This window comes from Engystomops pustulosus, chromosome 7 (assembly GCF_040894005.1).
Source record: "Engystomops pustulosus chromosome 7, aEngPut4.maternal, whole genome shotgun sequence".
Taxonomy (NCBI): domain Eukaryota; kingdom Metazoa; phylum Chordata; class Amphibia; order Anura; family Leptodactylidae; genus Engystomops; species Engystomops pustulosus.
In genome coordinates, this window is record NC_092417.1 from 168,716,200 (window position 1) to 168,742,713 (window position 26,514).

Consider the following 26,514-nt stretch of genomic DNA (forward strand, 5'->3'; position numbering starts at 1 on the left):
GAAATGGGAACACCCCTTTAAGTCTACCTTCACATGAAGTGCGTTTCAAAACACAATTCAAGCGCATCAAGTACATCAGTGGTTGCCCCTTCACAAACACATGCATCTATCCCCAAATGCTTGTAGCAACACGTGTTTTGCCATCCTTAAAGGAGTTCTCCAGTCGTAGCAAGTGAGTCCCTATTCACTTACTGAACGTGGGGGGCTCAGTGATGCGACCCCCACAAATCTTGAGAAAGGCTCCAATTGGAACCCCATTGCATTCGACTTTGTCTCTATGACGCTGACAAAGATTGCAGAGTACAGGCTATAGAGATGAACCTAGCAGTCGGCGCATGCGTGACTGGCTGTTTCTGTCATCTGGAGCACCACAGGGGTACAACGGACTCCCACTCTTGAGATCCGTGGGGATAGGGCCTAACTTGCTATGACTGGAGAACCCCTTTTAAAGAAATCTACCATCAAAATCCATCCTGATAAACCAGGGACATTACTCATAGATCCAGGCACCGTCACGCTGCTAATCTTCTTATATTTGTTATCCATGGCCGCCTCCATTCTAAAATCAACTTAAAAAATTATGCTAATTAGCAGGAGGGATGAGGGGGATTTTACCAGAGCCCCTCAGTTCTTTTTTTTTTTTTACATGCTGTTATTTTCTACCAGAGCCCCTCTGTGCTTTTTCAGGTGCTGTTATATTATCACCCTCCTCCTGCTACCCCAGCACTTCCCCCTCACACTGTGTGCTGCTGCTATGAGTATACAGCAGGCATAGGGAGGGGGGCAGTGTTGAGAGAGCCTGTGAGGAGAGAGCACGGAGGAGCTCTAGTAACGCCCCCAGAGCCCTTAAGGCTCATTAGAATAATTTTAAAAGTTGATTTTAGAAGGGAGGCCGCGGATAACAAATATTAGATAATTACCACAGTCCCTGGAATTATGAGTAAGTGTCCCTGGTTTATTACGATGGATTTTAATGGTAGATTTTTAGAAGACAAAACAATGCTACTTGCATATGCAGGCTGGGAGACATGATGCACTTGCCATGTGCTGCATACAGCATTGTGTGAATGTGGCCGGACTGTGAGCCCAAACCAGAAGAGGAGCAGATCCATCTATTCCTCCTGATCTCTGCACAGTCCCCGTATCTGGCTTTGGCTCACAATAACAGATTAACAAAAAAGTAACACACTCCCTTTGTGAGCTGATAAAGATGAAGCAAATTTAATGTCTGGGCTTCTCTTGTTTGGACTGTACAGACCAAAATATGTCCTGTAAATGCACCCCGATAAGTTCCCTCACCCCAGGCCTCCTCTGTAAGGTCTCTCACCTTTAACTGAAAGCCAATAGAAGTCTTAGACATGGTGAAGAATACACACGTAAATGTTACAAAGTTACAGAACTTTTTACATTCCTGATAAATTGCTTAAAACCCGCAGCAGCCCCTTGGTCAGACTTCACCCTTTAGATTCCTCTCACCAGTAGTAAAATGACTTGCCCTTATTAAGAAGCGAGTAACTCTGCAGCGCGTGCTGGTTAGTAATAAGCTGTAGTAACAATCACCTGTGGCCTATAGTGTAGTGTATGGTGCTGCCCCTCTATACTAACCCCTCTGTGCCAGCTGTCAGCAGTGCGGGGCTTGCAGGATTGTGCCCACGTGTGCTGCGCGGCGTGCTGCACGCTGCTGCTGCTTGGTGGCTGGCTTGGAGTTGTAGCTGCACTGGCTGAGCAGTGGGATATAGTAGACGCACGTCCCTTTGATAACCCAGAATGCGGCCTTCTCTTTTTCTTAACAAGTCTTGCAGTCCTGATATCAAGCTCCAATCCACCTCTCGCCTTAATAAAACACATGGGGTTGCACCTCTAATGCAGCGGCTGCATGGACGCCTGAGCATGATGCAAAACTAAACAGACCAAGGGGCTGATGGGACGAAAGATAGCCGTGTTTAACCCCTTTCTCACCGGCAAACTGCAATAGGAATGAATGGCTTGTTCTATACCCCCCCCCCTTTCCTCTCTTTGCTTGTTCAGTAGACATATGCACCAGATGACTCCCCTGGAAATGTTCTAGATTCATAATCTGTAGCCAAGCAAAAGAAATGTTGATGACTAGTCTCCGGAAAAAAAAAGCTAAATATAGTCCGGCTCTTTCAGTTTCCTGTTCAATGAGCAATGGTTTGAAAGCTTTGAAAAAAAAAAAAAATTCCTTTTGATGTGAATGAAGTCTTCAGCATTTTTTTTTTTTTTTTGAGACACACACAAAAAGATTGGATTAATTACTCCTCATTAGGCAGAGAGTCAGGACACTTCTGAATGTACATTCTTCCCAACGCCAAAGCCATTGCCGGGATGAAATAGTCACCTTTTGTTACCTAATTCAGCCTGGTTAATACGGCGGTGAGTCCGAGAGCCTGGGGGGCGCTTTGTGTATTATTATACCCCCGCTCCACAATGACAATGTGACGGCAGATGTATGGCTGCGGATCAGACTGGGGACGTAACTAGCCCTGCGTTGGGGATAAATGCATTTAAAGGTGAACCTGATCTATAGCAGTAGACACCCATAGCTTCCCCTTTTTTTGAATGTTAATTCTGGAATCTGAAGGGTTAACTCCCATTAATATCTTTATGTAATAGTCTGCGCAGTGGGACTGGGATTTAATGGTTTTTACACCGAAGGTATTAAGAAAATGTTCCAGCTCTTATGTGTACGTCCTCGTCCTTGCTGTTTTTCTCTGTGTTATGTTATTTATGACCCCCTTTACCCCGTTGCTCCTCGTGTCCTGTCTCATATATTTTGGTAATGATTTAGTAATGTGTATTATTGTGCCTGGCATGGTAATGTCTAACTCTTTACAAGGAGTATACAAAGCAGTTTATATACATTTACTCATTTCCCATATTGCTTTCTACGTGCAATGAAAGAGGTCTATTAGAAATGCACAGCTGAGCTCTCCTGACATCACCCCTATACACACGGGTGCCACAGGGGTCACCATCCGCGCCGGGAGGGGACATGTACTATTAAGTTTCCTCTAGTCGTGATGGCTTCTATAGGAGCAGCGATAAATCAGTAGATTATGTATTATGATCACTGCAGGGTGGCGGAGTATAATGCTACCTACCTATGAAGCCCTGAACTAGATATAATGCCCTGGAGTCCAGTGTATATCTACTACCCCAAAACTATGATTTAGAAAAAGCCTGTTCTCTGCATTTCTACCAGTCTCGTCTAAGACCGTGTTCACATGCAGCAGATTTGCTTGCAGAAAATTTTGCAACTGTTCAATCCATCTCAGTGGAGCTATGAAGAACCCCAACTTACTACTAAAAAGACCCCGTGGATGGTGCTGGACTTCAGTCCCAAAATATTCTGCACCTAATCTGCCCCATGTGACTATAACAGATCTAATAATATTCTCTTTATTTATATAGCGCCCTCCTATTCTGTAGCGCTTTACAAATCAAATATTGTTACTGTGTTTGTCCAGCTGCTTTCTATGTCCTTTGTAAATTGTTTTTGTGTGTGTGGTATTTTAGTTATTTTCTTTGTTACCTTTTAACACACTATTTGTATTGTATCCAGGTGACAAATATGGTAAGTTACTGACCCAGCTCGTGACTTGTGACTCCAGTCTGGCTTGTGCACAGTGTTTGGCTGTTTGCTTTGACTTGTGTTCCCGGCTTGTGCTGTATTTTACCCCCCTCAGGAGCTAGAAGTTAGATATTAAGGCCACTAGGGTGCCCTCTTATTGGAGCAGTGGATTGTAATAATAGCATGAAGGCCTCGCCTGCATGTACACAACCTGCCTGAGACTGCTTAGACGTGTCCGCCATCATGTGCCAGTGTCCTGACCCCGGCATCGGGCACAGCACAGGGGATTATAGCTAGCGCAGCACCGTCTGACACAAGAACACATGCTTCTCCACAGTGTGACTGTATTCTAGGGGTGACTCCAGCGACAGTGGAATCTTAATCCGGCATTCCTCTCTCTCTCTCTCCGAGTAGCAGATCCCTGGATTTCATGGAAAGGAGACTTAATAATGACCTCTGACTATGTCTTGCCTGGATGCTTACAACCTTGTGAAATAAAGCATTGCCAACTATGTACAAAATGGCCAGACTATGTTCTGATGGGTTGTTAAAGGGCTTGTGTTACAGGTTCTAACCGCAACATTGTATAGACATGTAGCCTGTGATAAGATACGATCTGATACAGCACCCAAGCCTGGCTACACAGGGATGTCATAGTCAGAGCGTCTATATAGAATGACTTTATCAGTATTTCTGCTTATTGAGAGAAGTTTTCTGCGGATTTCACTCTGCTGGAGGTAACCTATAGAGGACTTTGGACTAATGTAAAACCTGACTATTGTTTCCAGAAGTTTATTAGGGTCCAGTGACATCACTGAGCTATAAAACCAGCTGGAGGCTTAGGCTACACTTGGTGACTAGTTGCATTGCTTTGTGGACTGGTCTCACAGTGATCCCATTGAAAGATGTTTTATGGCATTTTTGTCTAGACATAGGGTAGATCTAATGAGCAGTGGTCTGAGCGCAGAGACCCACCCACTGATCCCAAGTATTGGGGGTACCCAGTATTCACTCTACTCTATCTCCTACACACTGTCTAAAGAAAGACTTGAACGGACATGGCTCCTCAGGGTGACTAGGACTTCTTTTCTTTGAATTGGGGGTATATGGTAATCGGACCACCTCCGATATATGCCATAGTATTCAATGGGGAGAACCCTACATATAGTGTAGTTATGTTCTTGATACAGACACGTCAAGGCCTTCGTTGAGTGCTGCCCCTATAGCTTTAGCTGGGATCCTACATAAGAAATATTATGTATAACTTTACAGGGAGTCCAGGGATGTGACCGAAGACCTCGCACCGGACTGACGATACAAGCTACTAGTCTATGATCTATTACACAGGGTTTAACACTTGTACATAAGTCTCCAGCTACATGTCCTATATCCTGCCCATTTCAACCTTGTTTTAACTGATCAGGCTGGATTCCCTAAAAATGTATCGATACAGTCAGTAGGGGACCCCGCCATTAGGTCCTGCCTATAATATCTGCATGCTGGCATTACAACATCCCCCCCACTTCAGGCTTATGTTTTAATACTCACGCTTGTAGCTGCACAACCACCGACTGTCCGCACAGAGTTCAATAACCGCATGCCAAATGTTATATTGAAGGATCAAACCGCCAAGGACAAAGCATTACAACACATGGCAGCCATGTCCTCTGCTCAGATTGTCTCCGCCACCGCCATTCACAACAAGCTGGGACTACCAGGGATTCCTCGTCCGGCCTTTCCCACTGCACCCGGGGTACGTGAGTATGGAGCGGTGGGTATCGCCACAGCCGAATAATTCAATACATCTACATCCTATCTAGGTGTCTATTGTGTGTGTAATGAAAATATTAGAAGACTGGTGTAATAGCTGTCCCCAATATTATGTCATTACCACAATCTCTGCTGGAGAAATCTAAAGTTTTAACATCGTTAATTCATTAATTTTTTTTTTTTTTTTTTTACAAAACATTTGCACATTACTGCCATAGAACATGCTAATAGCTCGGCGGAGAAGGAGTCTAATTATTTCCTTTTATTATCCTTTCTCACATGCACTGCACTTACCATCCACCTGGTGACATTTACATCAGAACCAGGGGGGTAACAGGGGGTGCGTTATGGGCCCAAGAGGCTTAGGGGCCAAAAGGTGTCACTTTACCATAGAACTAGTACTATAAACCATACATTATAGTCAGGGGGGGACCTGGCACAGAATTTAGAGACCCATCAACTTCAAGTTACGCCACTGTTCAGAACCAATGCTTCTCAAATGTTTGGTCTCATTCAAAAATTGAGTAGCATTTCAAATTTTTTCTTTGCAGAATTAAAGGGGGTGTATTATTAGCAAATGACTCATAATGCAATGAAAGCAGCAGTTTTCTTTCTTCTGACCAGTAAAATTAGTAATTGCTGACACTTCCTGTTCTGTAAAGATCACTTTTCTGTAGTCATCTGCTTATCATTCATAGGATTACCTTGAGCAAGCAACATGTATGTGAATGTAACCTTGTATCCTTATTAGGTGCATCATTGTGCATGCCCACAACACCCCCCAACCAAGTCTGTATGACCTCTGCAGGTTCCCATAGTTCAGGAGGCAGACAAATCGCATCTCCTGTATGTAAAATATTTAATATACCATCAGAAAATACAAAAAAAATGCACATCCCCTTTTATCTTTTGCTTCATCTATGTTGGAGTTGCAGATGCACAGTCTTAGGAAGTTTATTTGGAAAATTAATTTATTTTTTATATTTGGCTTATTCTGAATACCCTTTAGTTTGATATTTTATACATTCAGAAAACTCGAATTCTATTGATTTCAACAAAAAGTGCAAATGGCAATATTTTATTACCTAAAAGGAGAAAGTTTAAGAAGTACTTGACCTTTCTTCTTTTTTATTTCTCCCCTTTATAGTACTGGCCAGGAATGCTTCAGACGGGGCAGCCAGGCTCTTCACAAGAGTAAGTCCATGACATCCCGGTACTATTAATAATGGGCATTGTGGTCTCCCAACTGGGCAGAATTTCGACGTGTCCTTGCAAGTGACGGTCATGATCCCACTATATACTCGTTCATTGTGATACATTGTCCTGTTTCTTCCCCCTTACCCCCTGGATTGTGGATAGAGAAGTGAACATACGGATGTACAGTGACGTACCTCCCGGAGCGTACTCTACGCAGAGGCCGGAAATGGATGCAATAAGTTGCATCCGTCCTCCATTGCCTCCGCTGAGTGCATACATCGCTCAGCAGGAGGGAGCAGGATGAAAAGATGTATCTTGCTGCATCTTTCCATCCAGGTTTTCCTATACTATACTACATACTATGCAAATCGAGGCTAGACGGATGAATCCATCTGTCTATGGGTACGCTCAGTGTATGTGATGTGAGCTATCCTTGAGTGTACAGAAAACATTATGTGGGTAAACAAACTTTAAAAAAAAAAATTCCAATTTGCTTTCTGTATCCATTCCACAAAGTATTAAAGCTTGAAAATATCATTTTAATAATCAAAATGTTCAGGCGTTCAATTAAATTTTGCCCTGCTCATGTGATGCTCCACCCAGGCACGTGGCTTATCAGTCATGTACCTTCATGCCGCTGATCTGACACCACCAATACTGATCAGGTTGTATTGCGCTGATAGTAAAGGTTATCATTGAATAACACTGTGATCCATACAGAAAGTATTACAAATGTATTTTTTTAATTTGGCTAATAAATTTTGACATTTTATACAAACCAAGAAATGTGTATCTTAATATAATCTCAAATTTTTGCTTTTATTTCAGTGTCAAACCATTTGTCCAGCAAACGTATCCCATCCAGCCAACAGTGACAGCGCCTCTTACAGGTAATCCCTGCACGGTGCACACGCCCCATCCTGATAACAGAACATCAGTGTTTGGTCAGTGTGGAATAATCAGAGCGCTGGGTGATTCTCCGCTGATTCATATATCAGAGATTATTTTTAATCCCGCTGACTGTAAACACGACTTGTACCGAAGAGAATTCTTGATGAAATATTTTCCTCTGAGTGTAGTCATTTCAAGAAAAGCTTAAATTCCTCCCGGTTTCCTCGGGGGGGATGCTGAGCACAGGTGTGCCTCCAAGAAAATTTAATTAAGCCGCAAGGGTAAAACCTTCTGCTGAGCAGAGAGATGCCTGGCGCTCCGTCCTTGTCACAGTGACTGGACATTTTGACATCCGGGATGAAGTAACTGTGTTATGGCAATTCTGGCTTCAGGCCTTACAGGGAAGTCGGCTCTAGAATGAAAGTCCTTCAGCCAATACAGATGCTGGGGAAGTCTGTGTGCCGCCATATGCTGCCTCCATTAGGCACCCAATGTATCAAGGCATTCAGGAGAAAAACAATGTTACAGTATGAGTACGTTCACATGTAAAAGTTGTGTCCAGAAAAGTTTAAACCGCTGATGGCCTTAAAGGGCTATTATAATCTGGGCATTGACATTTGATTAAATTCGTTTACCATATACAAACATTTGTTATTTAAAAAAAATTAAACCAGTTTGAACGTTTCCTATAAATGTAGTAATATGGTCCCTTACAAACATGATTGTTGTCCTTGGATACGACCACTGCTTTTTTTGCATATGAAATGGCCAGGAATTACTGCACGTCCCACAGCCATCTCTGAATTCAGGTGGTCAGACAGGACATGTCTGGCCATCTTTTTAATAATAATTATTCCTTTATTTATAAAGTGTACACAGATTACGCAGCGCTGCACAGAGTTTGCCAGATCGGTCCCTATCCCCAATGGGGCTCACTATCTAATCAACCTACCAGTATGTTTTGGAGTGTGGGAGGAAACCGTAGGACCCAGAGGAAACCCACACAAACACGGAGAAAACATAGAAACTCTTTGCAGATTTTGACCCAGATGTTGCCTCTGGGGTGGTTGTATCCAAGGACAGCCATCTTTGTCAAGGGATAACATGGCTACATTTATGGGGAATTATCTTCACACTGGTAGTTTTTTAATAGCATCCAATTGAAGAAATATCTATATCTATCAGAGTAATTAAATGTGACTGCCCAGATGAAAATACTACTTTGTTTCCCTGAATACACCCAACAGGAGAATGCATCCCGTGTTTATACTTTTCCTTACATTTGGTAGCGGTATAAGGCTTATGTGTTCCAAACATATTTATCCTCTCTCCCAGGGTTTGAGCCCTCTGCTTCACCGGCCTCATCAGTCCCAGCATGGCAAGGTCGCTCCATCGGCACAACCAAGCTCCGATTGGTGGAGTTTTCAGCATTTCTAGAACAGCAGCGGGACCCGGACGCAGTAAGTAAAACTATATGGCAAGATTTCTCAGTATAATGTGAGTGCCCCCCACTACCTGCTGTGCCCTGTTAGATGGGGTCACGCCGCCTATTTGACTCATCCTCCTTTTCTGAGAGGCCGGATTCCTGCGTGGGGAAAGCTGTGTTGCGGCACCTGTCTTTTTGGCAGGCCGGGCCGGCAGCTGCAGCATGATCTAAGAGCTGTCTTTAGGTATGTGAGTGTGGATGGCATATAGAATATCTCATTCCAGGAGCATTCCTCAGAGTCCTGTCCATCATCTGCTGACACGTCTCTTCTTGTCATCGCAATGTTTTTTTTTTGTCTTCTTTTAAAATGCGTTTCAGAAACTCTTTCCAGTCAGCGAGCTAAAATAAAGATGCGGAGGCGAGGAGGGATATAGCTTTATGCACTGGTCTAGGTTTTTTATTTTTCATCTCGTGTTTTTTTTTGGTTGTTGTTTTTTTTTTTTGGACGTTTATTTAAGTTTAACTTGCCAAACACTTTCTACCCAAAATTTTAGTGTAATTTGGTGTTAAAAAAAGAGCGCGCGGTCACCTGGGGGGAACCCAGTACTTTACAGCTTCTTCTCAAATTCTACCTTAAAGGGATTTTCCAGTCTGCTGTACAAAGGGTAAATAATGAAAACGTTCTGCAACGTAATAATTCTACACTCTGAGGGCAGATTTATCAAACGGTCTCAAAGTGAGAATATTCCTAGTTGCCCATGTCAACCAATCACAGCTTCCCCTTTAAAATATTCATGGTTAAAATGAAAGCTGAGCTGTGATTGGGTGTCATGGGCAACTAAGAATATTCTGACTTTTAGACATCTTGATAAATCTGCCCCTTTTGTGCCCAGATTCCTCAGCTTTTCCACAATATCTGCTCGCCTTCTGTAAAATTGAAACTTTTTTAGAATCTGGAAATATAGAATGTAACTGGATACAATTGGATACACTCCTCCTCTTCCCAATCCTGATAGATTATTACAATGTATCACTTTGTATCACTTATTACATTGTATCATCCTGTAGAATTCTCAGGGGATTGTCTAGTCTGGATATGACTGTAGCAAAGCTTCTCTTGCCTGAGGTCCTGTGTTAGGTCTGTGCATAATTTCAATCTTTTGGATGGGAATGAGAATCTTATCATTGGCTGACTAGAGTGAATTGAGAGATTTGACAGCATTTATTAGAAAGCTACATAGGTTTTGATTGTATAAGTTCAGATCAGGATTGTCTCATTATTATCACAGGTGTGATTACGATGGTGGGGAACATATACAGACGGTCCCCTACTTAGGACACCCGACTTACAGACAACCCTTAGTTACAGACAGTCCCCTGTGACCTCTGGTGAAGTCTCTGGATGTTACTATAGTCCCAGGCTGCAATGATCAGCTGTAAGGTGTCTGTAATGAAGCTTTATTGATAATCTTTGGTCCTATTACAGTAAAAAATGTTTAAACTCCAAATGTCTGGATCTATAATTATAAAATATACAGTTTCGAATTACATACAAATTCAACTTAAGAACAAACATCCGGACCCTATCTGGTATGTAACCCGGGGACTGCCTGTATATGAGATGCCTCCCCATGTCCTTGAAGGTGTGAGCAGGTGTCTCGTCTTGGTAGGTTCCATCACAGGCTTCACATAAACCTGCACTCTGTTCACACTGTGCATCACACGGATCAGTATTTGCCAATTTAAATCCATAGTTGGTAACTTAATAACGTGCAGTTTTTCGGTTTAACCGCGTGGCTACCCCCTTACTGTGCATAGTAATCCTGGTCCTCAGCCATCATGTAAAGTGAGCTGTCGGTCCTCCTCCAGACAGTGGCCAGGGGGGGGGGCATGAGGCTGCGGACCACCATAGGGCCATAGTAGGATAAGTCTGCCTTTTTATAACAACTATTTTAAATGGCCTGGACTCATGCTCAGCTATTTTGAGAGAGGTGGGATTAGTCACATGCAAGGCTGGGATATCTGACACCCCCTTTACTTGCCTTGTCTGTCAGGGTCATGGATCTGTTGTGTCTCATCCTGGAATCATGTATTTATTCATCGCCTCCCATGCCTCGCTGCCTCGGACACTTGTGCAGTTTCTTTTCTTGTGCCTCCTCTAATCACCTTATGTACATCATGGTCTTTCAGTGAGTTTATTTGGTTAATATCTATCATCTTTCTGTTGGTACCATAAAGGAAACCTATTCCCTAACCAAAGATTTGGGAACTTGTGTCCAATTCTTGGATCTGACCGCTGTGACCTGTTCTGCAGTTACCTGGTCTGACCACTACACATAGAAAGGCGCTGTATGTAAAGATGCCGAATCTATCACTAATCCCCCAATCTGATATTCAGAATCTATTCTGTGGATGTTAACATTTGGAAAACTACCACAACGAAACCATTAACTATAATCCTGCTTCTCCTATCAAAAACTATAGGAACGTTCTCCATGTAAAAGCACCTGAAAGATGTCATTCACTTTAGTTTCCATCCCATGTGTTACTTTATATCACCTAATATACATGTATTCCTTCTGAGGTGATGCTGTTCCTTCACTTTGTGCTACACACATCACTGGGCTTTGCAGCTGCTGACTGACATTGGGCATTACTTAAGCCTGCTGTCAGCATAGACTTTCACACATTTGCCTGTCATCCAGCAGGAGCTGCTGATATAGTCATAGACTGTGGACTAGACCAGCACCACACGCATTTTACTCTGCAAAAATAGAAATGTACATAGGCATATTAACCCATAAATGACTATTTCCTGTTTTGTTTTGTTTTTTTTTGTTTTTTTTACTATGCTAGTTTATGGTGCTACTTCTGATAGGGCAGTGATTACAGCCAGCATCAGCACTAACCAGAAAAGCTCTGATCCCACATGTTTAATCCCTTAAACATCACAGTGAAACTTGGACCAAAGTGTCTTAGTGGCTACAGAGGGAGCCGGCACCCATCTGCACCCTGCAGAAGCAATCAATGATGTCAATCGGCAGCCAGGGGTCCTCTGAAGGACTCCAGGGCTGCCTGCATCATCCTCCTATTGGCCATGCCTGTCAAAAAACATAATACATACATTCATATCTACACAGACACACGCGCATATATATTATATACTTAATATACAGCCGACTTACGGATGCCCAGACCCCTAGTTACAGACGGACCTCTCTGGATGCAGTCCTAGGATGCAATGATCAGCTGTAAGGTGTCTGTAATTGTTAATCCTTGTTCCAATGACGACATAAAAGTTTGAAAATCCTCTTGTCGCAGGGACAAAAAAAAAAACTTCTGTACTTACCATTATACAATATAACAGTTCCGACTTCAACTTGCATACAAACCCTAAAGAACAGATCTTGTATGTAACTCAGGGACGGCGCGTGCGTGTTTGTGCATGCATGCGTGCACATACTTTAAGTTTTTCATATTGGTATTGACCCAAAGGAAAAAGTTTTTATTTAATTTCCATGATAACTGCAGCAAAATCTGTAATAATGTAATAACTGTAATACATGTCTTCAATCCACCACTAGGGGTCCCTGCCTCTCTCTTCCTGCAGTTAGCATGTTCCATACATTAGTCACATGACTCCTTCAGCCATATGTAGTCACTTATTAGCTGATTTACAACACATAATTACTGCAGAGTGATATTTTATATAACACAGACAATTGTTTCCTTTCATTCCTGGAAAATTTAGGAACATCCTATGTCCCTGTAATATGTTTAAGTCCACATGATCTTGGATCAACGATTACTATACGTCCACCTATATAACTGGTGATGCCTGGTGAATGTAGGTTTATTATAGGGAGCTATATAAATTCTTATGTAGTTGCTGCCCCCTACTGGTGACAGTGTATATTCAGATTTTTATCGTTTTACCGGATTTAGATGATATTGGTCCAATTTTACATTATGATAAAATATAATATTTATAGGCCGGATCGATCATCTGATCTGCTGTGGTGTTGAGGTTTACTACACCCAGAGGAAGCGTGGATTTCCTAGCGACGATCATATCAAGCAAGTCCAATTGATTTTTCCTATAACACTGGAGCAGCAGATGGAGGAGGAGCTGTGAAAATGGCTCATTTAGGGCTTCAGTCATGCATCTAACCCTGCTCCACGCTGCATCTAATCCATAAACCACAAGGATTTGTACTGGATTCCTGGGAATTGTCCACAGGGCTCCGATTCAGAACGGTTCACACTACTGGAGGGGATTTGTTTTTGTTTTTGTTTTTGGTTAATATTAGCCAGGGTCTATAGAGTCGCATACATGGGATAATAGTCACTCTTATCTGATTGGTAGGGGGAATCTGCTTCCAGTATAGTTTCAAAAATAAAATGTATACGAATATGCACACTTTTTTTATTTTTTACAATTTATTTTTTTTTTTCCTGCTTTGGACTATCATTTTAGCCATCTTGTTTTGACCGGTTTAAATAAAGTTAACTATTAAGGAACAACATCTCTAAATGTTCTTTGTTTTAATTATTGGTATTGAAAATACATAGTCATTGACTGTGGGATGGTCCATCTATTTCCCTTTTCAATCTATCCATCCATTTCTCTCTATCTTTCTGGCTCCAGGAGTATTGGACCCACTGAACCACCGCGGACAATAACATAAGCAGACACCTGGGACTGGAATCTAAGTGGTACCCGGTTTTCACCAGAGTGCGCCGCAAAGCAGGTTGGACTTGCTGCGGCGTGGTGCCACCAGGTCATTCCACAGGTGCGACTTTGTCCGCGGTGGAGGCTAAGGAGAGGTACAGAGTTGGAAGGCAAGTTCGTGGTTGGGGCAGACGGGATGTTAAGAAAGGCGGCAAAGGTTCAGAGACGGAGAAGGTCAGGACTGAGTCAGGAATGGGTCCAGGGTCACAACTGGAGATCAATACACAGATAAACGATAAGGGAACAAGCTTTCTCTTAGGAATATGGCACGAAAATCCGGCAGGGAATGCTGGGAGAGGCCGGCTTTTATTCTAATCCAGGAAATGGCCAGCACCAATCAGCGGTGCGCTGGCCCTTTAAATCTACAAGTGCTGGGTCGCCTGGAAGCCGGGACGGGAGCAGGAGCGTGGAGAGGTGAGTTAACCCGGGGGGAGCGGGCGCCACAGAAAGGGACACTGGAGCGCTTGGGACCGGGGGCATGGGTCACAGGAGCACCCGTGACACTATATCCATTTCTCTCTTCTATCTATATCTACCTATCTGTTTCTCTCTCTGGCGCGCAATCTGCACATGTCCTTGTAATCCTGCATGTTAAGATAGCGAGAAGTGATCTCTACAGAACAGGAAGTGACAGACTTCTGATGCTCAATGGAATGTTGGAGGGGAAAATGTAATTTAATGTAAAAGAAAAACCTTAGTGTTGTGATGTTGATTTTATGATCTTGCCTGTTTCTGTTATCCTATTATAGTACAATATAAGAACTGCTGGAAGCAGAATGCGCAGATAGATTAAAAAAATAATACAAATATAACTTTCCCGTTGACATGTGCCGGTCGTCCTTCCTTTTGCTGCTGTAATGTTTTCTTCTCCCATAAATACCACTGATGTGTTCTGGTGACTGACCTTTCCTCTCATCTCTTGCAGTACAACAAACACCTCTTTGTGCACATTGGACAAGCCAATCACTCGTACAGTGACCCGCTGCTTGAACCTGTAGACATCCGCCAAATCTATGACAAATTTCCTGAAAAGAAGGGGGGCTTAAAGGAACTCTTTGGGAAAGGGCCGCAAAATGCATTTTTCTTGGTGAAATTCTGGGTGAGTAGAAGGACTTTTTTTGTATTTCTTTAAGTAAACTCAAACTTTTATAACAAGAAAACCAGGTGGTGCTGACCCATTGGCCTGTGTCCGCTGCCGTTGTATCTGACAATACAGACTTAATGGAGCAGCGTGTCTGTGACTTCAGGACATGGCATTTTCATCACTACATGTGAAGATGTAATCTGCTCCTCCATACATTGTACAGGAAGTGTTTGGTGTTGCAGTAGGGGCAGCGCACAGGCTAGGTGATCAATAACAATAATCATAATAATAATAATTCCATTCTTTATATAGCGCACACAGATTACGCAGCGCTGCACAGAGTTTGCCAAATCGGTCTTTGTCCCCATGTGGCTCACAATCTAATTAACCTACCAGTATGTTTTGGAGTGTGGGAGGAAACCGGAAGACCTGGAGGAAACCCATGCAAACATGGAGAGAACATAGACTAACCATTGAGCCACCATGCTGCTCTCAATGGATGTGATATCGCATGCAATGTGGAAGTAATGCACTGAAACCAATGTACAGGGGTTCCATCTCCCTTCCTGTCTCACATCAGTCTTCTATCCTATTCTACCATCACTTTGATACTTGCTAAAAATCAATACACACTATAGTAAGGTCTCAGTGTTCCAAAGCTGTCATTGCTGAGCAGTATGTGAGGACCCCAACTTATCAGTGTGACACAGTTCACACTATGCAGAGTTAAAATTCTGGGTGTGTTCTATACTTTTTGGTTGTTTTACATGCGCTGGATAAAATGAAATTTTAAAAAAGTGATATATTCCCAGACTTGTCAGCAGTTCTATGTGCTGCATCTTCTATATTAGGTGAATTGGTGCACAGCTTCTTATTCATTCTATTGCTCAGTGGTTAGACTACCACTGCTTCTAGCTACAGGCGGTCCCTTAAGAACACTTGACTTACAGACAACCCCTAGTTACAAACGGACCTCTGGATGTTGGTATTACTGTACTTTAGCCCTAGGCTACAATAATCAGCTATAACAGTTATCACAGGCGTCTGTAATGAAGCTTTATTATTAATCCTGGTTCTTATGACAACTCAACATTGTTAAAATCCAATTGTCACAGGGACCGAAAACAACTTGGCTGGGGATACAATTATAAAATATACAGTTCCGACTTGCGTACAAATTCAACTTGAGAACAAACCTACAGACCCAATCCTGTACGTAACCCCGGGGCTGCCTGTATATGACCAATGTTCCCGGTCATTACTGACTCCTATATTCAGCATGTTCTGTATTATTTATATTCTTTGAATTTCATATAGACTTTTTGTTAAAAAAATTCCCTGGGATAATACATATTAAAAAAGAAAAAATAGAAAATAATATGACATAAATGCATATTTAATAAGTGCAACTTTTCCAAAGCAAGCAAGTAAGGAGTGTATAATATATGTTGTAAGATTTCTACACACCTTGCACTAAAGGTTGGTGTCCCCACCTGTATATTAACTTACTGTAACAAATCTTAGAAGTTTTTCAGAGTTGTTTGACTATGTTGCAAAAATCACTATATATTTTGGGTCAATTTGACTTGCGCACCTCTGCCCCTGCATACTGCGCACTCCCTCCGCACCTCTGCCCCTGCATACGGCGCACCACCGTGTCTGCATACTACGCACTCCCTCCGCACCTCTGCCCCTGCATACGGCGCACCACCACGTCTGCATACTGCGCACCACCGCGTCTGCATACTGCGCACCCCCTCCCTCCTCTGCACCTCTGCCCCTGCATACGGCGCACCACCGCGCCTGCATACTGCGCACCCCCTCCCTCCTCCGCACCTCTGCCCCTGCATACGGCGCACCACCGCGCCTGCATACTGCGCACTCCCTCCGCACCTCTGCCCCTGCATACGGCGCACCACCGCGTCTGCATACTGCGCACCACCGCGCCTGCATACTGCGCACTCCCTCCGCACCTCTGCCCCTGCATACGGCGCACCACCGCGTCTGCATACTGTGCACCCCCTCCCTCCTCTGCCCCTGCATACGGCGCACCACCGCGCCTGCATACTGCGCACTCCCTCCGCACCTCTGCCCCTGCATACGGCGCACCACCGCGTCTGCATACTGCGCACCCCCTCCCTCCTCTGCCCCTGCATACGGCGCACCACCGCGCCTGCATACTGCGCACTCCCTCTGCCCCTGCATACGGCGCACCACCGCGTCTGCATACTGCGCACTCCCTCCGCACCTCTTCCCCTGTATACGGCGCACCACCGCATCTGCATACTGCGCACTCCCTCCGCACCTCTGCCCCTGCATACGCCGCGTCTGCATACTGCGCACCCCCTCCCTCCTCTGCCCCTGCATACGGCGCACCACCGCGTCTGCATGCTGCGCACCGCCTCCCTCCACTGCCCCTGCATACCGCGCGCATATGTTTAGTATTGGACCTAGATAAATGCGCCCATTGTCCTTATGTGCACCCGCAACAAATTGAGTATTGCACGCTACACCCAGGGATCGAGTCGCAGTGTCGGCGCAGTGACCATAACTCCTCTACATAAAAGGGATATTGTGCAGAGATGTAGAAACCAGAAGAGTAATTTGTCATTTCTCGGGAGGTTTTGTTAGATCCTGACACGCAGGGAGGTTTCCTTGTTGTGCGCTGTCATCTTGTGGCGTGTCTGCTTCATAGCCACATACAGAGTGATAATGGTAGAGGAAGGATTGGTGTACAAAGCTGTAATCTAATGCCGCATGGGAGTCTCACTGTCCTCATGCATCTGTTGTCAGTGTAACAAGGATGTGAATAAACTTCTACATGTAGCGAACAAAATGTATCAAATAAATGCAACAAGTGCCGCAATCTCCGGTCCTCAGCCGGTTCGCCCTCAGTATTTAGTTTTGGGGTGAGCACCTGACGGGAGGACAATGGCGCCGGGGTATTGTATGGGATACAGAGATGAGTCTTTGTTTTGCAGGAATTTGCATTGCAAACGTACGGCTTGTGTTGAGCGCAGCCTCTTGTAATCAGGACGAGCGTTTCCAGATTCTTTTGATGTAGTGGCGCTTATTTATGAAACAGAATTTAGACGAGGAGCCGCTTCTATTGATGTGATTGCATGTAGAGGGGCAGAGCTGAGAGCGTGCGAGGGATGTACATATAAAACTGACAACATGGGGGGATAAAAAAAAAAAAATAAGAAAAATGACCTTATTGTAAAAGACGTCTCGTGTCGGCCTCAGCCTCAGGTGCGCCATTATTCTGAATATAAAGGGATAATTAGATTGGTCATCACTAGATGGGAGCCGGCGTAATCGCTCCAAAACATGAGACATAGAATGCACATCTCTGTTTCAATTATTAGTCACCCATATTAAAGGGGTTGTCAAGGAATACAGAGGAAAAGAATTGCTATGAGCACCAATTGGTATAATATCTGGACATGCTTCTTCTCCAGCGCCCCCTATAGGCAGAACACTCACCTTACAGACAACCCCTAGTTACAAACTGACCCACCTGGATGCTGGTGATTTGCAGAATTTTGGCCTCGGGCTACAATGATCAATGTCTTCAATGAAGTTTTATTGTTAATACTTGTTCCCAAAATTTTTAAACTCCAAATGTCACGGAAAACAAAAATATATGATTTGGCTTGTAAAATATACCTGATTTGACTTGCATACAAATTCAACTTGAAGGCATTGTCCACTTTAAGAAAGTAATTGATCCCATTTTGTGTAATGGAAAGTTATACAAATTTTCCAATATACTTTCTGTATCACTTCCTCACGGTTTTCATGTCTCTGCTTGCTGTCATTCTATAGAACATAGCTTCTTTGTTGACTTCCAGTGAATAGAAATCTGACCATGGTCTGTGATGCGGCTCGTGCACCTGCGTGTCCTAGTATCACAGAGCGTTATCAGAGCTGTAATCGGACATCTGCGAGTCCATCACCGGAACTTAGGGAGATTTCTATCCACTGGAAGTAAACATACAAGCTTTCTATAGCAGGACAGCAAGCAGAGATCTAGAGAATTCTGAGGATATCGTACAGAAAGTGTATTGGAAAGTTGTCTAACTTTTCATTACACAAATAAACAATATATATTTGCTCAAAGTGGACAACCCCTTTAAATCCTCGGGACGGGGACTCAGTGCTGAGACCCCCACAGATTATGAAAACGAGGGGTCCTTGTGCATAACCCGAAAGCTGCATCTACTCCATTACTTTTTGTTTACATTTCAATGCAATGACCTGTTGTACCAGGGGACTTAATCCTCGGCGTTCCTGTAACACACTTCTAGACAAAGACTTGTCAGGTTTTTATTTTTGTAATTAAAATTATATATATTTCTATGTTTTTAACGCATGGTCAACCATTTACTTTTACATTTAACAACCTTCTCCTCTAAGTAGCTTTTATTGTTCCTCCTGCTAGTCTTTTATTTTACTCTCTTATCAACTACATGTTTCCACCACTAGGGGGCGATCTTTATGTATTTGTTTCCTATTTCCTTTTTCTTTTGTATCAAAGTTTTATTGATTTTGTTATAAAGGGTAACAGATAAGTTACATGCGTTACAAAACTTATACTTTACAACTTGAGTTGGTGGATTCTACCCATATAAATATAAGGAGGAACAAAAATTACATGGAACAATACACAATAACATTGGCTACAAAGTTATTGCTTTCTTTTTGCAGTAAGCACCACCGGTAGAAGCAAAGTTTTTATAGATAATGTAGTCTGATTATAGATCCTAATGTGGAGGCAGTAAAGATACTTGAACCGAAAAAAAGGCATTTTGCAAGAATCTGTTGGTATAAGCAGATTATTCTACACATTATGAGATATTTTGAGATGGTTTGAAATCCTGCTTGCACCATCCGAGTACGAGTATATATCCTCGTAGTGTATATTTTTGTATCACATTTATCATGAGCATGTTGCCCTAATCTCATTATAAATCGGCATTGCCTACTCCAAAAAAACCACCTCCATGAGCAACCACCATAACCAGACCAGACTTGTAGTTCCTACTTGTATATTCTGTATACTTGTCATGTGTGAGCAAGCCACTTGTATTCTCGGGGATATCTAGTCTGCAGATACATAGACCCACCGATTTTGCACCAGTTTTCTGATGTGCTTTGCACGTGACTGTATGAAGCATTTCCGCCCGTATTGTCTCACTATTAGCGTAAATTGGCTACATTGTGTTTGCCAGGACACATTACCGTGCACATCAAGGGGACATTACGGAACGCATTCGCATCGGCCGCCACATTTATGTCCGCAATTCCGACATAATTGTGGCTCACGCTTGTTAAACGGAGTGCACTCAGTTTAAGCGATATCGGCACATATAGGGGGGGGGGGCGCCCGATTCATGAAGACCGTGCACCAGTGTTCAATAATCTGGCGCACCCTACACATAGACGCACTAATAATAATATTAATAATAATTCTTTGCGCACACAGATTACATAGCGCTGCACAAAGCATGACAGATTGATTCGTGTCCCCATGGGGCTCACAATCTAAACAACCTAACAGTATATTTTGGAGTAATAGTTAATCTGGGCCATAGTTTCTGTACTCCCCTGCAGGTTCTAGGTGGAAGCTTTGTTCACCTTGAACCAAATAGATTGGTTTTATTTTTAAGTCCAGACAGACCTTGCCCCTTTAAGTGGCTTGGAAGTTGATTGCAGGTAGAGTAAGTTGTGTGGGTTGTGCGGGGGCCTGTTATGTCCTGTTTCTCTGTTAGAACAGTCATTATCACCCGATTCTTTCCCGCTCGGCGACACTCGACAGGTTACCAGATGTGTGTTTTCTCGGCACCATAGGCAGCCCCATCAATCAATATGTCTTAAGCATGGAAGAATCTGACACATTTTAAATGGTGTTCCATTTCTCTCTGTATAAATTGGCCATCACCCATCCCTGCGTAAAGTGTCTTCGTATCAAAAGAAATGGGAGATGTGCTTTCCTGCAATTACCCGGTAATCACAGAGAAGAGTAATTGGGCCATAGGTGAGACGTGCAGCCCTGCTCCTCACCGGCCTCGGCGCTTTGTACATCACATTCATACACTCCCTGCCTCTCCGCACAGCGGGCACAAGCCCACAGAACTACTTACAGGCAGCTCCGGGTCTCTTAGCCCAGTTTAGCTTTTGTGTGGAGGAGAGATGGAAGATTTGTCTTGGAGAGATGAAACCTGTCGCTCACACACTGCTGGCTGCTATACTGGGGTTTACAATATATTCCTATATGTTTAGAGCCATTGGGATAAGGGGAATAGACACTTTGTTAAAAAAAAAGCTTTTTAAGATCATAATATGGCAAAGTGAAGCAAAAAAATATGTGAAATCATAAGGATACAGTATCAGAAACTTTCAGCCCTGACCATCGCTATTGACGGATCCTTTTTATTCTAATATTTAATAGGGATTTGGGATTGAATAGCTTGATGCCCTCAGAACCAGAGGTCAGTAATGGATGGGATTATCACACTTACAGCCTATGCAGATCAATGCATCCAGTTAAAGGGGGTTTCTACTTAATTTTGATATAGGAAAGGTCACTAAATGAGATGCCACTGAATTGAATTGGAAGAACAGCTCCATTGTCTGTGGAGTGGTCAAGCTGTGTTACTGCATCCCTTTTAAGGGTGCATTTGCCATTTTGAGACCATTATAACCATGCATTTAGCAGAATTCCCCTTTGCGGCACTAGAGGATCAGCTGTTGGACTCACTGATGTTTTGTTGAGTGGGAACAATTTCTTAATATACTTTTCCTAGCTCAGTATTTGCCGCACGTGTTTCCAGTCTAGACAGACAAAGGTGAAGCATAATCAAGTCAAGTGTCTCCTGCCTGGATAGTTTTACTACAGTGCATCCACATAAGAAGACCTCCAGAGTGACTCCATCAGGCTGCCGACCTCTTCCTATGTTGTAGCGGGGTCTGTGTGTGTTACAATGCACCAGCTCTTTAGAATAGGCTTGCAGCACCCCCTGCTGGACAGACTGAGGCAGTACAGTTCATTTACTTTAGTAATGTATGAATCCCAGATGACCGCTCATATATTCCATTTTGGTACATCCCCCACCTGCTTTAACTTTAATTTGATGCATCATGTATGTGATTATATAGATTCTTGATTTGAAATATGAAATATAACGTTTAAGCAAGTGGTGGTGAAGCAGAACTGTGTGTACTGTATAAAACTAAAATAAAACCTATTGACTCGAGTATAAGTCTAGGGTGGGAAATGGATGGGTCACAGCTGCCCCTCAGTATATAGCCTGCAAGCCCCCTGCAATCCCAGAATATAGCCTGGCAGCCCACCCATTCCCCCTCCAGTATATAGACTTGGCAGTCCGCCCATGCCCCCTCCCCCCAGTATATAGCCTTGCAGGTCTGCCAATGCCCGCCCCCTTTCCCCCAGTATATAGCCTGGCAGGTCCGCCCATGCCCGCCCCCCTCCTGGACACAGAGGATTGCGTAACATGGTGAGAAGTTCTGCAGTTTCACCTCACAATGCTTACTGCTAAATTGACCATGAAGTGAGAGGGACAGGGAGAGGACTGCCTGTCTGCTCAGGCCGAGATGTGAAGAGACACAGATGTCAGTCAAAAAAAGGAGGCGGGGTTTACTGACAGCCCAGGAGAAAACTTGACTCTTCTCTTCAAAAGTTTGACTCCTCTCTATTTGCATATGATAAAAACTGCTGTAATTTAGGTACAGTGCCTCCAGTAGCAGATCATTTTATGTGATGTGGGAAAGATTTAACCCTTTACCAAAAGATATTACTGGTGTGAGGGGGTAAAATGCTGGAGAGAGGCCTTTATTAACTACTAATCTACGTGACCAATTGTTATACTACTATAATTCCCCATTAAAATCTCAAACAAGTTTCATAAAAGAAGACAAACTCCATGACTCAGCGTGTCCCGTAGTTAGCAGGTTTGTCTTTAATCATTTGAATACTTGCCTCCAAATGCCACGTGAACACAGCCTGGACTCATCTGTAGGACAGTTGTATCTTTTTAAATCAAAATATTTGTCAAAATGTAACAACATTTACCCTTTAATTGATAAATTGTAAATTACTGGTTGCTTTTCATCTGGAGATACATATGTACATACAAATGTACTGTAGCTTTTACCCCAAAAAAATGGCTTTGATTTAAAAGCTGCGATGTGATTATATAACTTTAATAATCGTTTAATAGGATAGTATGGATATTGTTATTGCCTTCTAGTCCACGTGATGCACATTTATGGAAATGTGTAATTATATAGAATGAGACATCCCATCCTTATATCATGTGCTGTAACTAATTTATTGTATGCCGACTTCTTTACAATCCTCAAAGTCTCAGTCTGGAATCTTTTTATAATTTTCCACAGGCCGACCTGAACTGCAATATACAAGATGATGCCGGGGCGTTCTATGGTGTAACGAGTCAGTATGAAAGCTCCGAAAACATGACCATCACGTGTTCCACTAAAGTCTGTTCGTTTGGTAAACAAGTGGTGGAAAAAGTGGAGGTAAGACTGGACCCGAGCTCTGTCTATGTATACATCTGAGTTCAGGGTTGTAAAAGACTAGTTCTATATAGAGAGGTAGCACAGATAAAATTCTCTTAAGGATCTGTACTAGAAACTGTAAAAAGTACTAGAAGGAGGCCTCATTCCTCCATCTAAACACACTGACGGGTTGTAAGGCAGGGATCTGACCCAGGCTGTTGCAGATCTATATAACAGAGTGCGCTCATCTTCACACCTACCTTACTGTCCATTCGCACACCCACCATAATAATTCCTTTAGAGTTTGCCAAATTGGTCCCTGTCCCCAATGGGGCTCACAATGTAATCAGGCAACCAGTAAGTTTTGGAGTATGGGAGGAAACCGGAAGACCCGGGGGGAAACCCACGCAAACACGGAGAGAACATACAAACTCTTTGCAGACCTGAACCCAGGACCCCAGCGCTGCAAGGCTGTAATGCTAATCATCACTAAGCCATCATGCTGCCCCTACACCATACCCCCCACACCTCCTATTTATACAGGGGGCCACCTTATAACTTGCATCTGTAACACATTTCACGAGCTGTCACTTCTCCCCTACAGACAGAATACGCGAGGTTTGAGAATGGACGATTTGTGTACAGGATAAACCGCTCGCCAATGTGTGAATATATGATTAACTTCATCCACAAGCTGAAACACTTACCGGAGAAGTACATGATGAATAGTGTATTGGAAAACTTCACTATTTTGTTGGTATGTATATGATGTGTATATAATAATGTACAATATCTGTAAGAGGCGTAGCCGAGGCTGCAGCCTCACTGTGATCTGACTACTAAACTTTAATTTGCATCATATTTAAAGGAAGATGGTAAGACTTCATTCACACACCCTGATTTTTCTATAAAATGTTTTTGTCCATAAAGAATAGAATCGTAGCTGTGCTATATGCTGCAGCACACAGAAACATGGAAACCTGCTGGGTGCAGTTAGAAGTTAAGTTGGAGGTCAGGGGCAGTCAGTAATTAAAGGGGTTGTCCACTTTCAACTACTTGATATTGTTTGTGTAAGGAAAAGTTGAATTTTCCAATATATTTTCTGTATCTGCTTGCTGTCATTCTATAGGAAGCTTCATTCCCCCCCCCTCTTGTTATATATCCCTGGTGATGTGAGGTCACACTGGTGCACAGCTCATTATATCCCTGGTCAAGTGAAGTCACACAGGTGCACGGCTCGTTAAATCCCTGGTCACGTGAGGTCACACAGGTGCATGACTCGTTATATCCCTGGTCATGTGATGTCACACAGGTGCACGGCTCGTTAAATCCCTGGTCACGTGAGGTCACACAGGTGCATGACTCGTTATATCCCTGGTCATGTGATGTCACACAGGTGCACAGCTTGTTATATTCCTGGTCACGTGAGGTCACACAGATGCATGACTCGTTATATCCCTGGTCATGTGATGTCACACGGGTGCACAGCTTGTTAAATCCCTGGTCATGTGATGTCACACGGGTGCACGGCTCGTCATATCCCTGGTCATGTGATGTCACACAGGTGCAGAGCTTGTTATATTCCTGGTCACGTGAGGTCACACAGGTGCACAGCTCGCTGTATCACAAAGCTCTGATTACTCTGATATAACGAGCCGCTCACCTGTGTGACATCACATGACCAGGGAGATAACGAGCCGTGCAGCTGTGTGACATCACATGACCAGGGGCCGGTTTTTATCCACAGGAAGTAAACAATGAAGCTTTCTATAGAGTCACAGCAAGCAGAGATCTTGAGAAACATGCAATTTTCCAACATACTTCTAGTATAAACTCTTGACTAACTTTCCATTACCCACGGTATCAATATATTTGCTGCACATGGGCAGCCTCCTTAACGTAAAGAGATTTTCCTTCCCACAAAATGCTGTAAAATAGCAATCACCCCCTGATACTTTGCTGCTACACTCTCTGCACGTGTTTCCAGCGATCACATGAAGTTGTGAAATCCTCACATGAGGGTCAGAGATGACATGGGGACGCGCTGGCAGTAAGAGCAGGTTCACACTGATACATTGTACTTATTCCATGTATCAGTTTGTGTTCTATATCTTGACAATGTTTCTTTGTATCTGTAGGTGGTAACAAACAGGGATACGCAGGAGACTCTACTGTGTATGGCTTGTGTATTTGAAGTGTCAAACAGCGAACATGGAGCACAACATCACATCTACAGGCTGGTAAAAGAATGAATGTAGACTCTGCCGCTCACTCCGTACAATACGTCTAAGACACACACACTAAAAAAACAAAAAACTTCACAATGGACACTGACTAAACCTCAACACTAGTGGCAGCGCCTACGGCCACCCAGCGTCTCACCGCTCTCCTTTTATTATTATTATTTTTTTTCCGTGTCGTCATTTCTAATATGTTTATAAATTAATTGTTTATCTGTGAAGAAAAAAAAAATTACATTTACACTTTGTAAAGATTTCGTAAAAAAAAAAGGAGAAAAAAAAAATTAAGAAAAAAAAAAATAAGGGGAAAACAACAACGTCAAACTCCAACGTAGGGGAGAAGACTTGCTGTTGCCTTGCAGAGCGAACGCACAGCACGGTTATCCAGCAGTGACATGGTTAATGGTGCCACAGCTACTTTTTTTTTTTTTTTTTGGTTGGTTTTTATTTTGCGGGGTGGTTAAATATAAAAGGAATTTTAAGAATAATTGGGGGGGGGGGGGGAACACAATAGAGCCTTTAAAGGATTTACCGAAAAAATGTATGAATGTAAAACGGACATTAAGATGTTATCGACCTTTCCGACTACCTGAGGGACGAATGTAAAAGCCTAAATTATTTAAAGGAAGATGAAAAAAAATTATTTTTTTCTGTTCGTAACCAAATGATCTATTCTTCAGATGTGCCTGAGCTGAGGCGGGAGGTTTTTTTTTATTTTTTTATTTTCTCAAATTTTTTTAATATTTTTTTTTTTTAATTTTTCCAATTTTTAAGCTTTTTTTTTTTTTTTTTAATACCCAGAAAACACTATTTTAGAAACTAAATCGGTACTGCAGTCTATAAACCAGGGGCCGGGGGGTGAGATTTGTAGTGTATTTAAGAGATACAAATGATGTACTGTACTAATACAAAGCGTTAGTTTAGTAAAAGATAGAGAGATGGCTTATTTTGCAATAATTTTAGTTTTTTTTTTTTAATTTTGTGTTTTAACTTAAAAGAATGTCCTTTTTTTTTCGTCTTAGATATATTTTTTTTTTTATA

General features: G+C 42.9%; 1 protein-coding gene across 6 annotated transcripts in view; it reads left to right on the plus strand.

Annotated features, from left to right (window-relative positions):
* The window catches only part of TEAD1 (TEA domain transcription factor 1), a 114,817-nt gene extending 88,877 nt beyond the window's left edge, over window positions 1-25,940 (plus strand). For 3 of the 6 annotated variants that reach the window (XM_072118883.1, XM_072118886.1, XM_072118885.1), the window contains 8 exons: window positions 5,211-5,363; window positions 6,510-6,556; window positions 7,388-7,449; window positions 8,786-8,910; window positions 14,534-14,707; window positions 23,114-23,254; window positions 23,838-23,990; window positions 25,372-25,940. In XM_072118883.1, coding sequence (XP_071974984.1) covers window positions 5,211-5,363; window positions 6,510-6,556; window positions 7,388-7,449; window positions 8,786-8,910; window positions 14,534-14,707; window positions 23,114-23,254; window positions 23,838-23,990; window positions 25,372-25,485 — 969 coding nt within the window. In that variant the 3' untranslated portion in view covers window positions 25,486-25,940. The remainder of the gene's footprint in view (window positions 1-5,210; window positions 5,364-6,509; window positions 6,557-7,387; window positions 7,450-8,785; window positions 8,911-14,533; window positions 14,708-23,113; window positions 23,255-23,837; window positions 23,991-25,371) is intronic. The other 3 variants (XM_072118884.1, XM_072118888.1, XM_072118887.1) reach the window with 1 other exon arrangement.
* The last annotated feature ends 574 nt before the right edge of the window (window positions 25,941-26,514 follow it).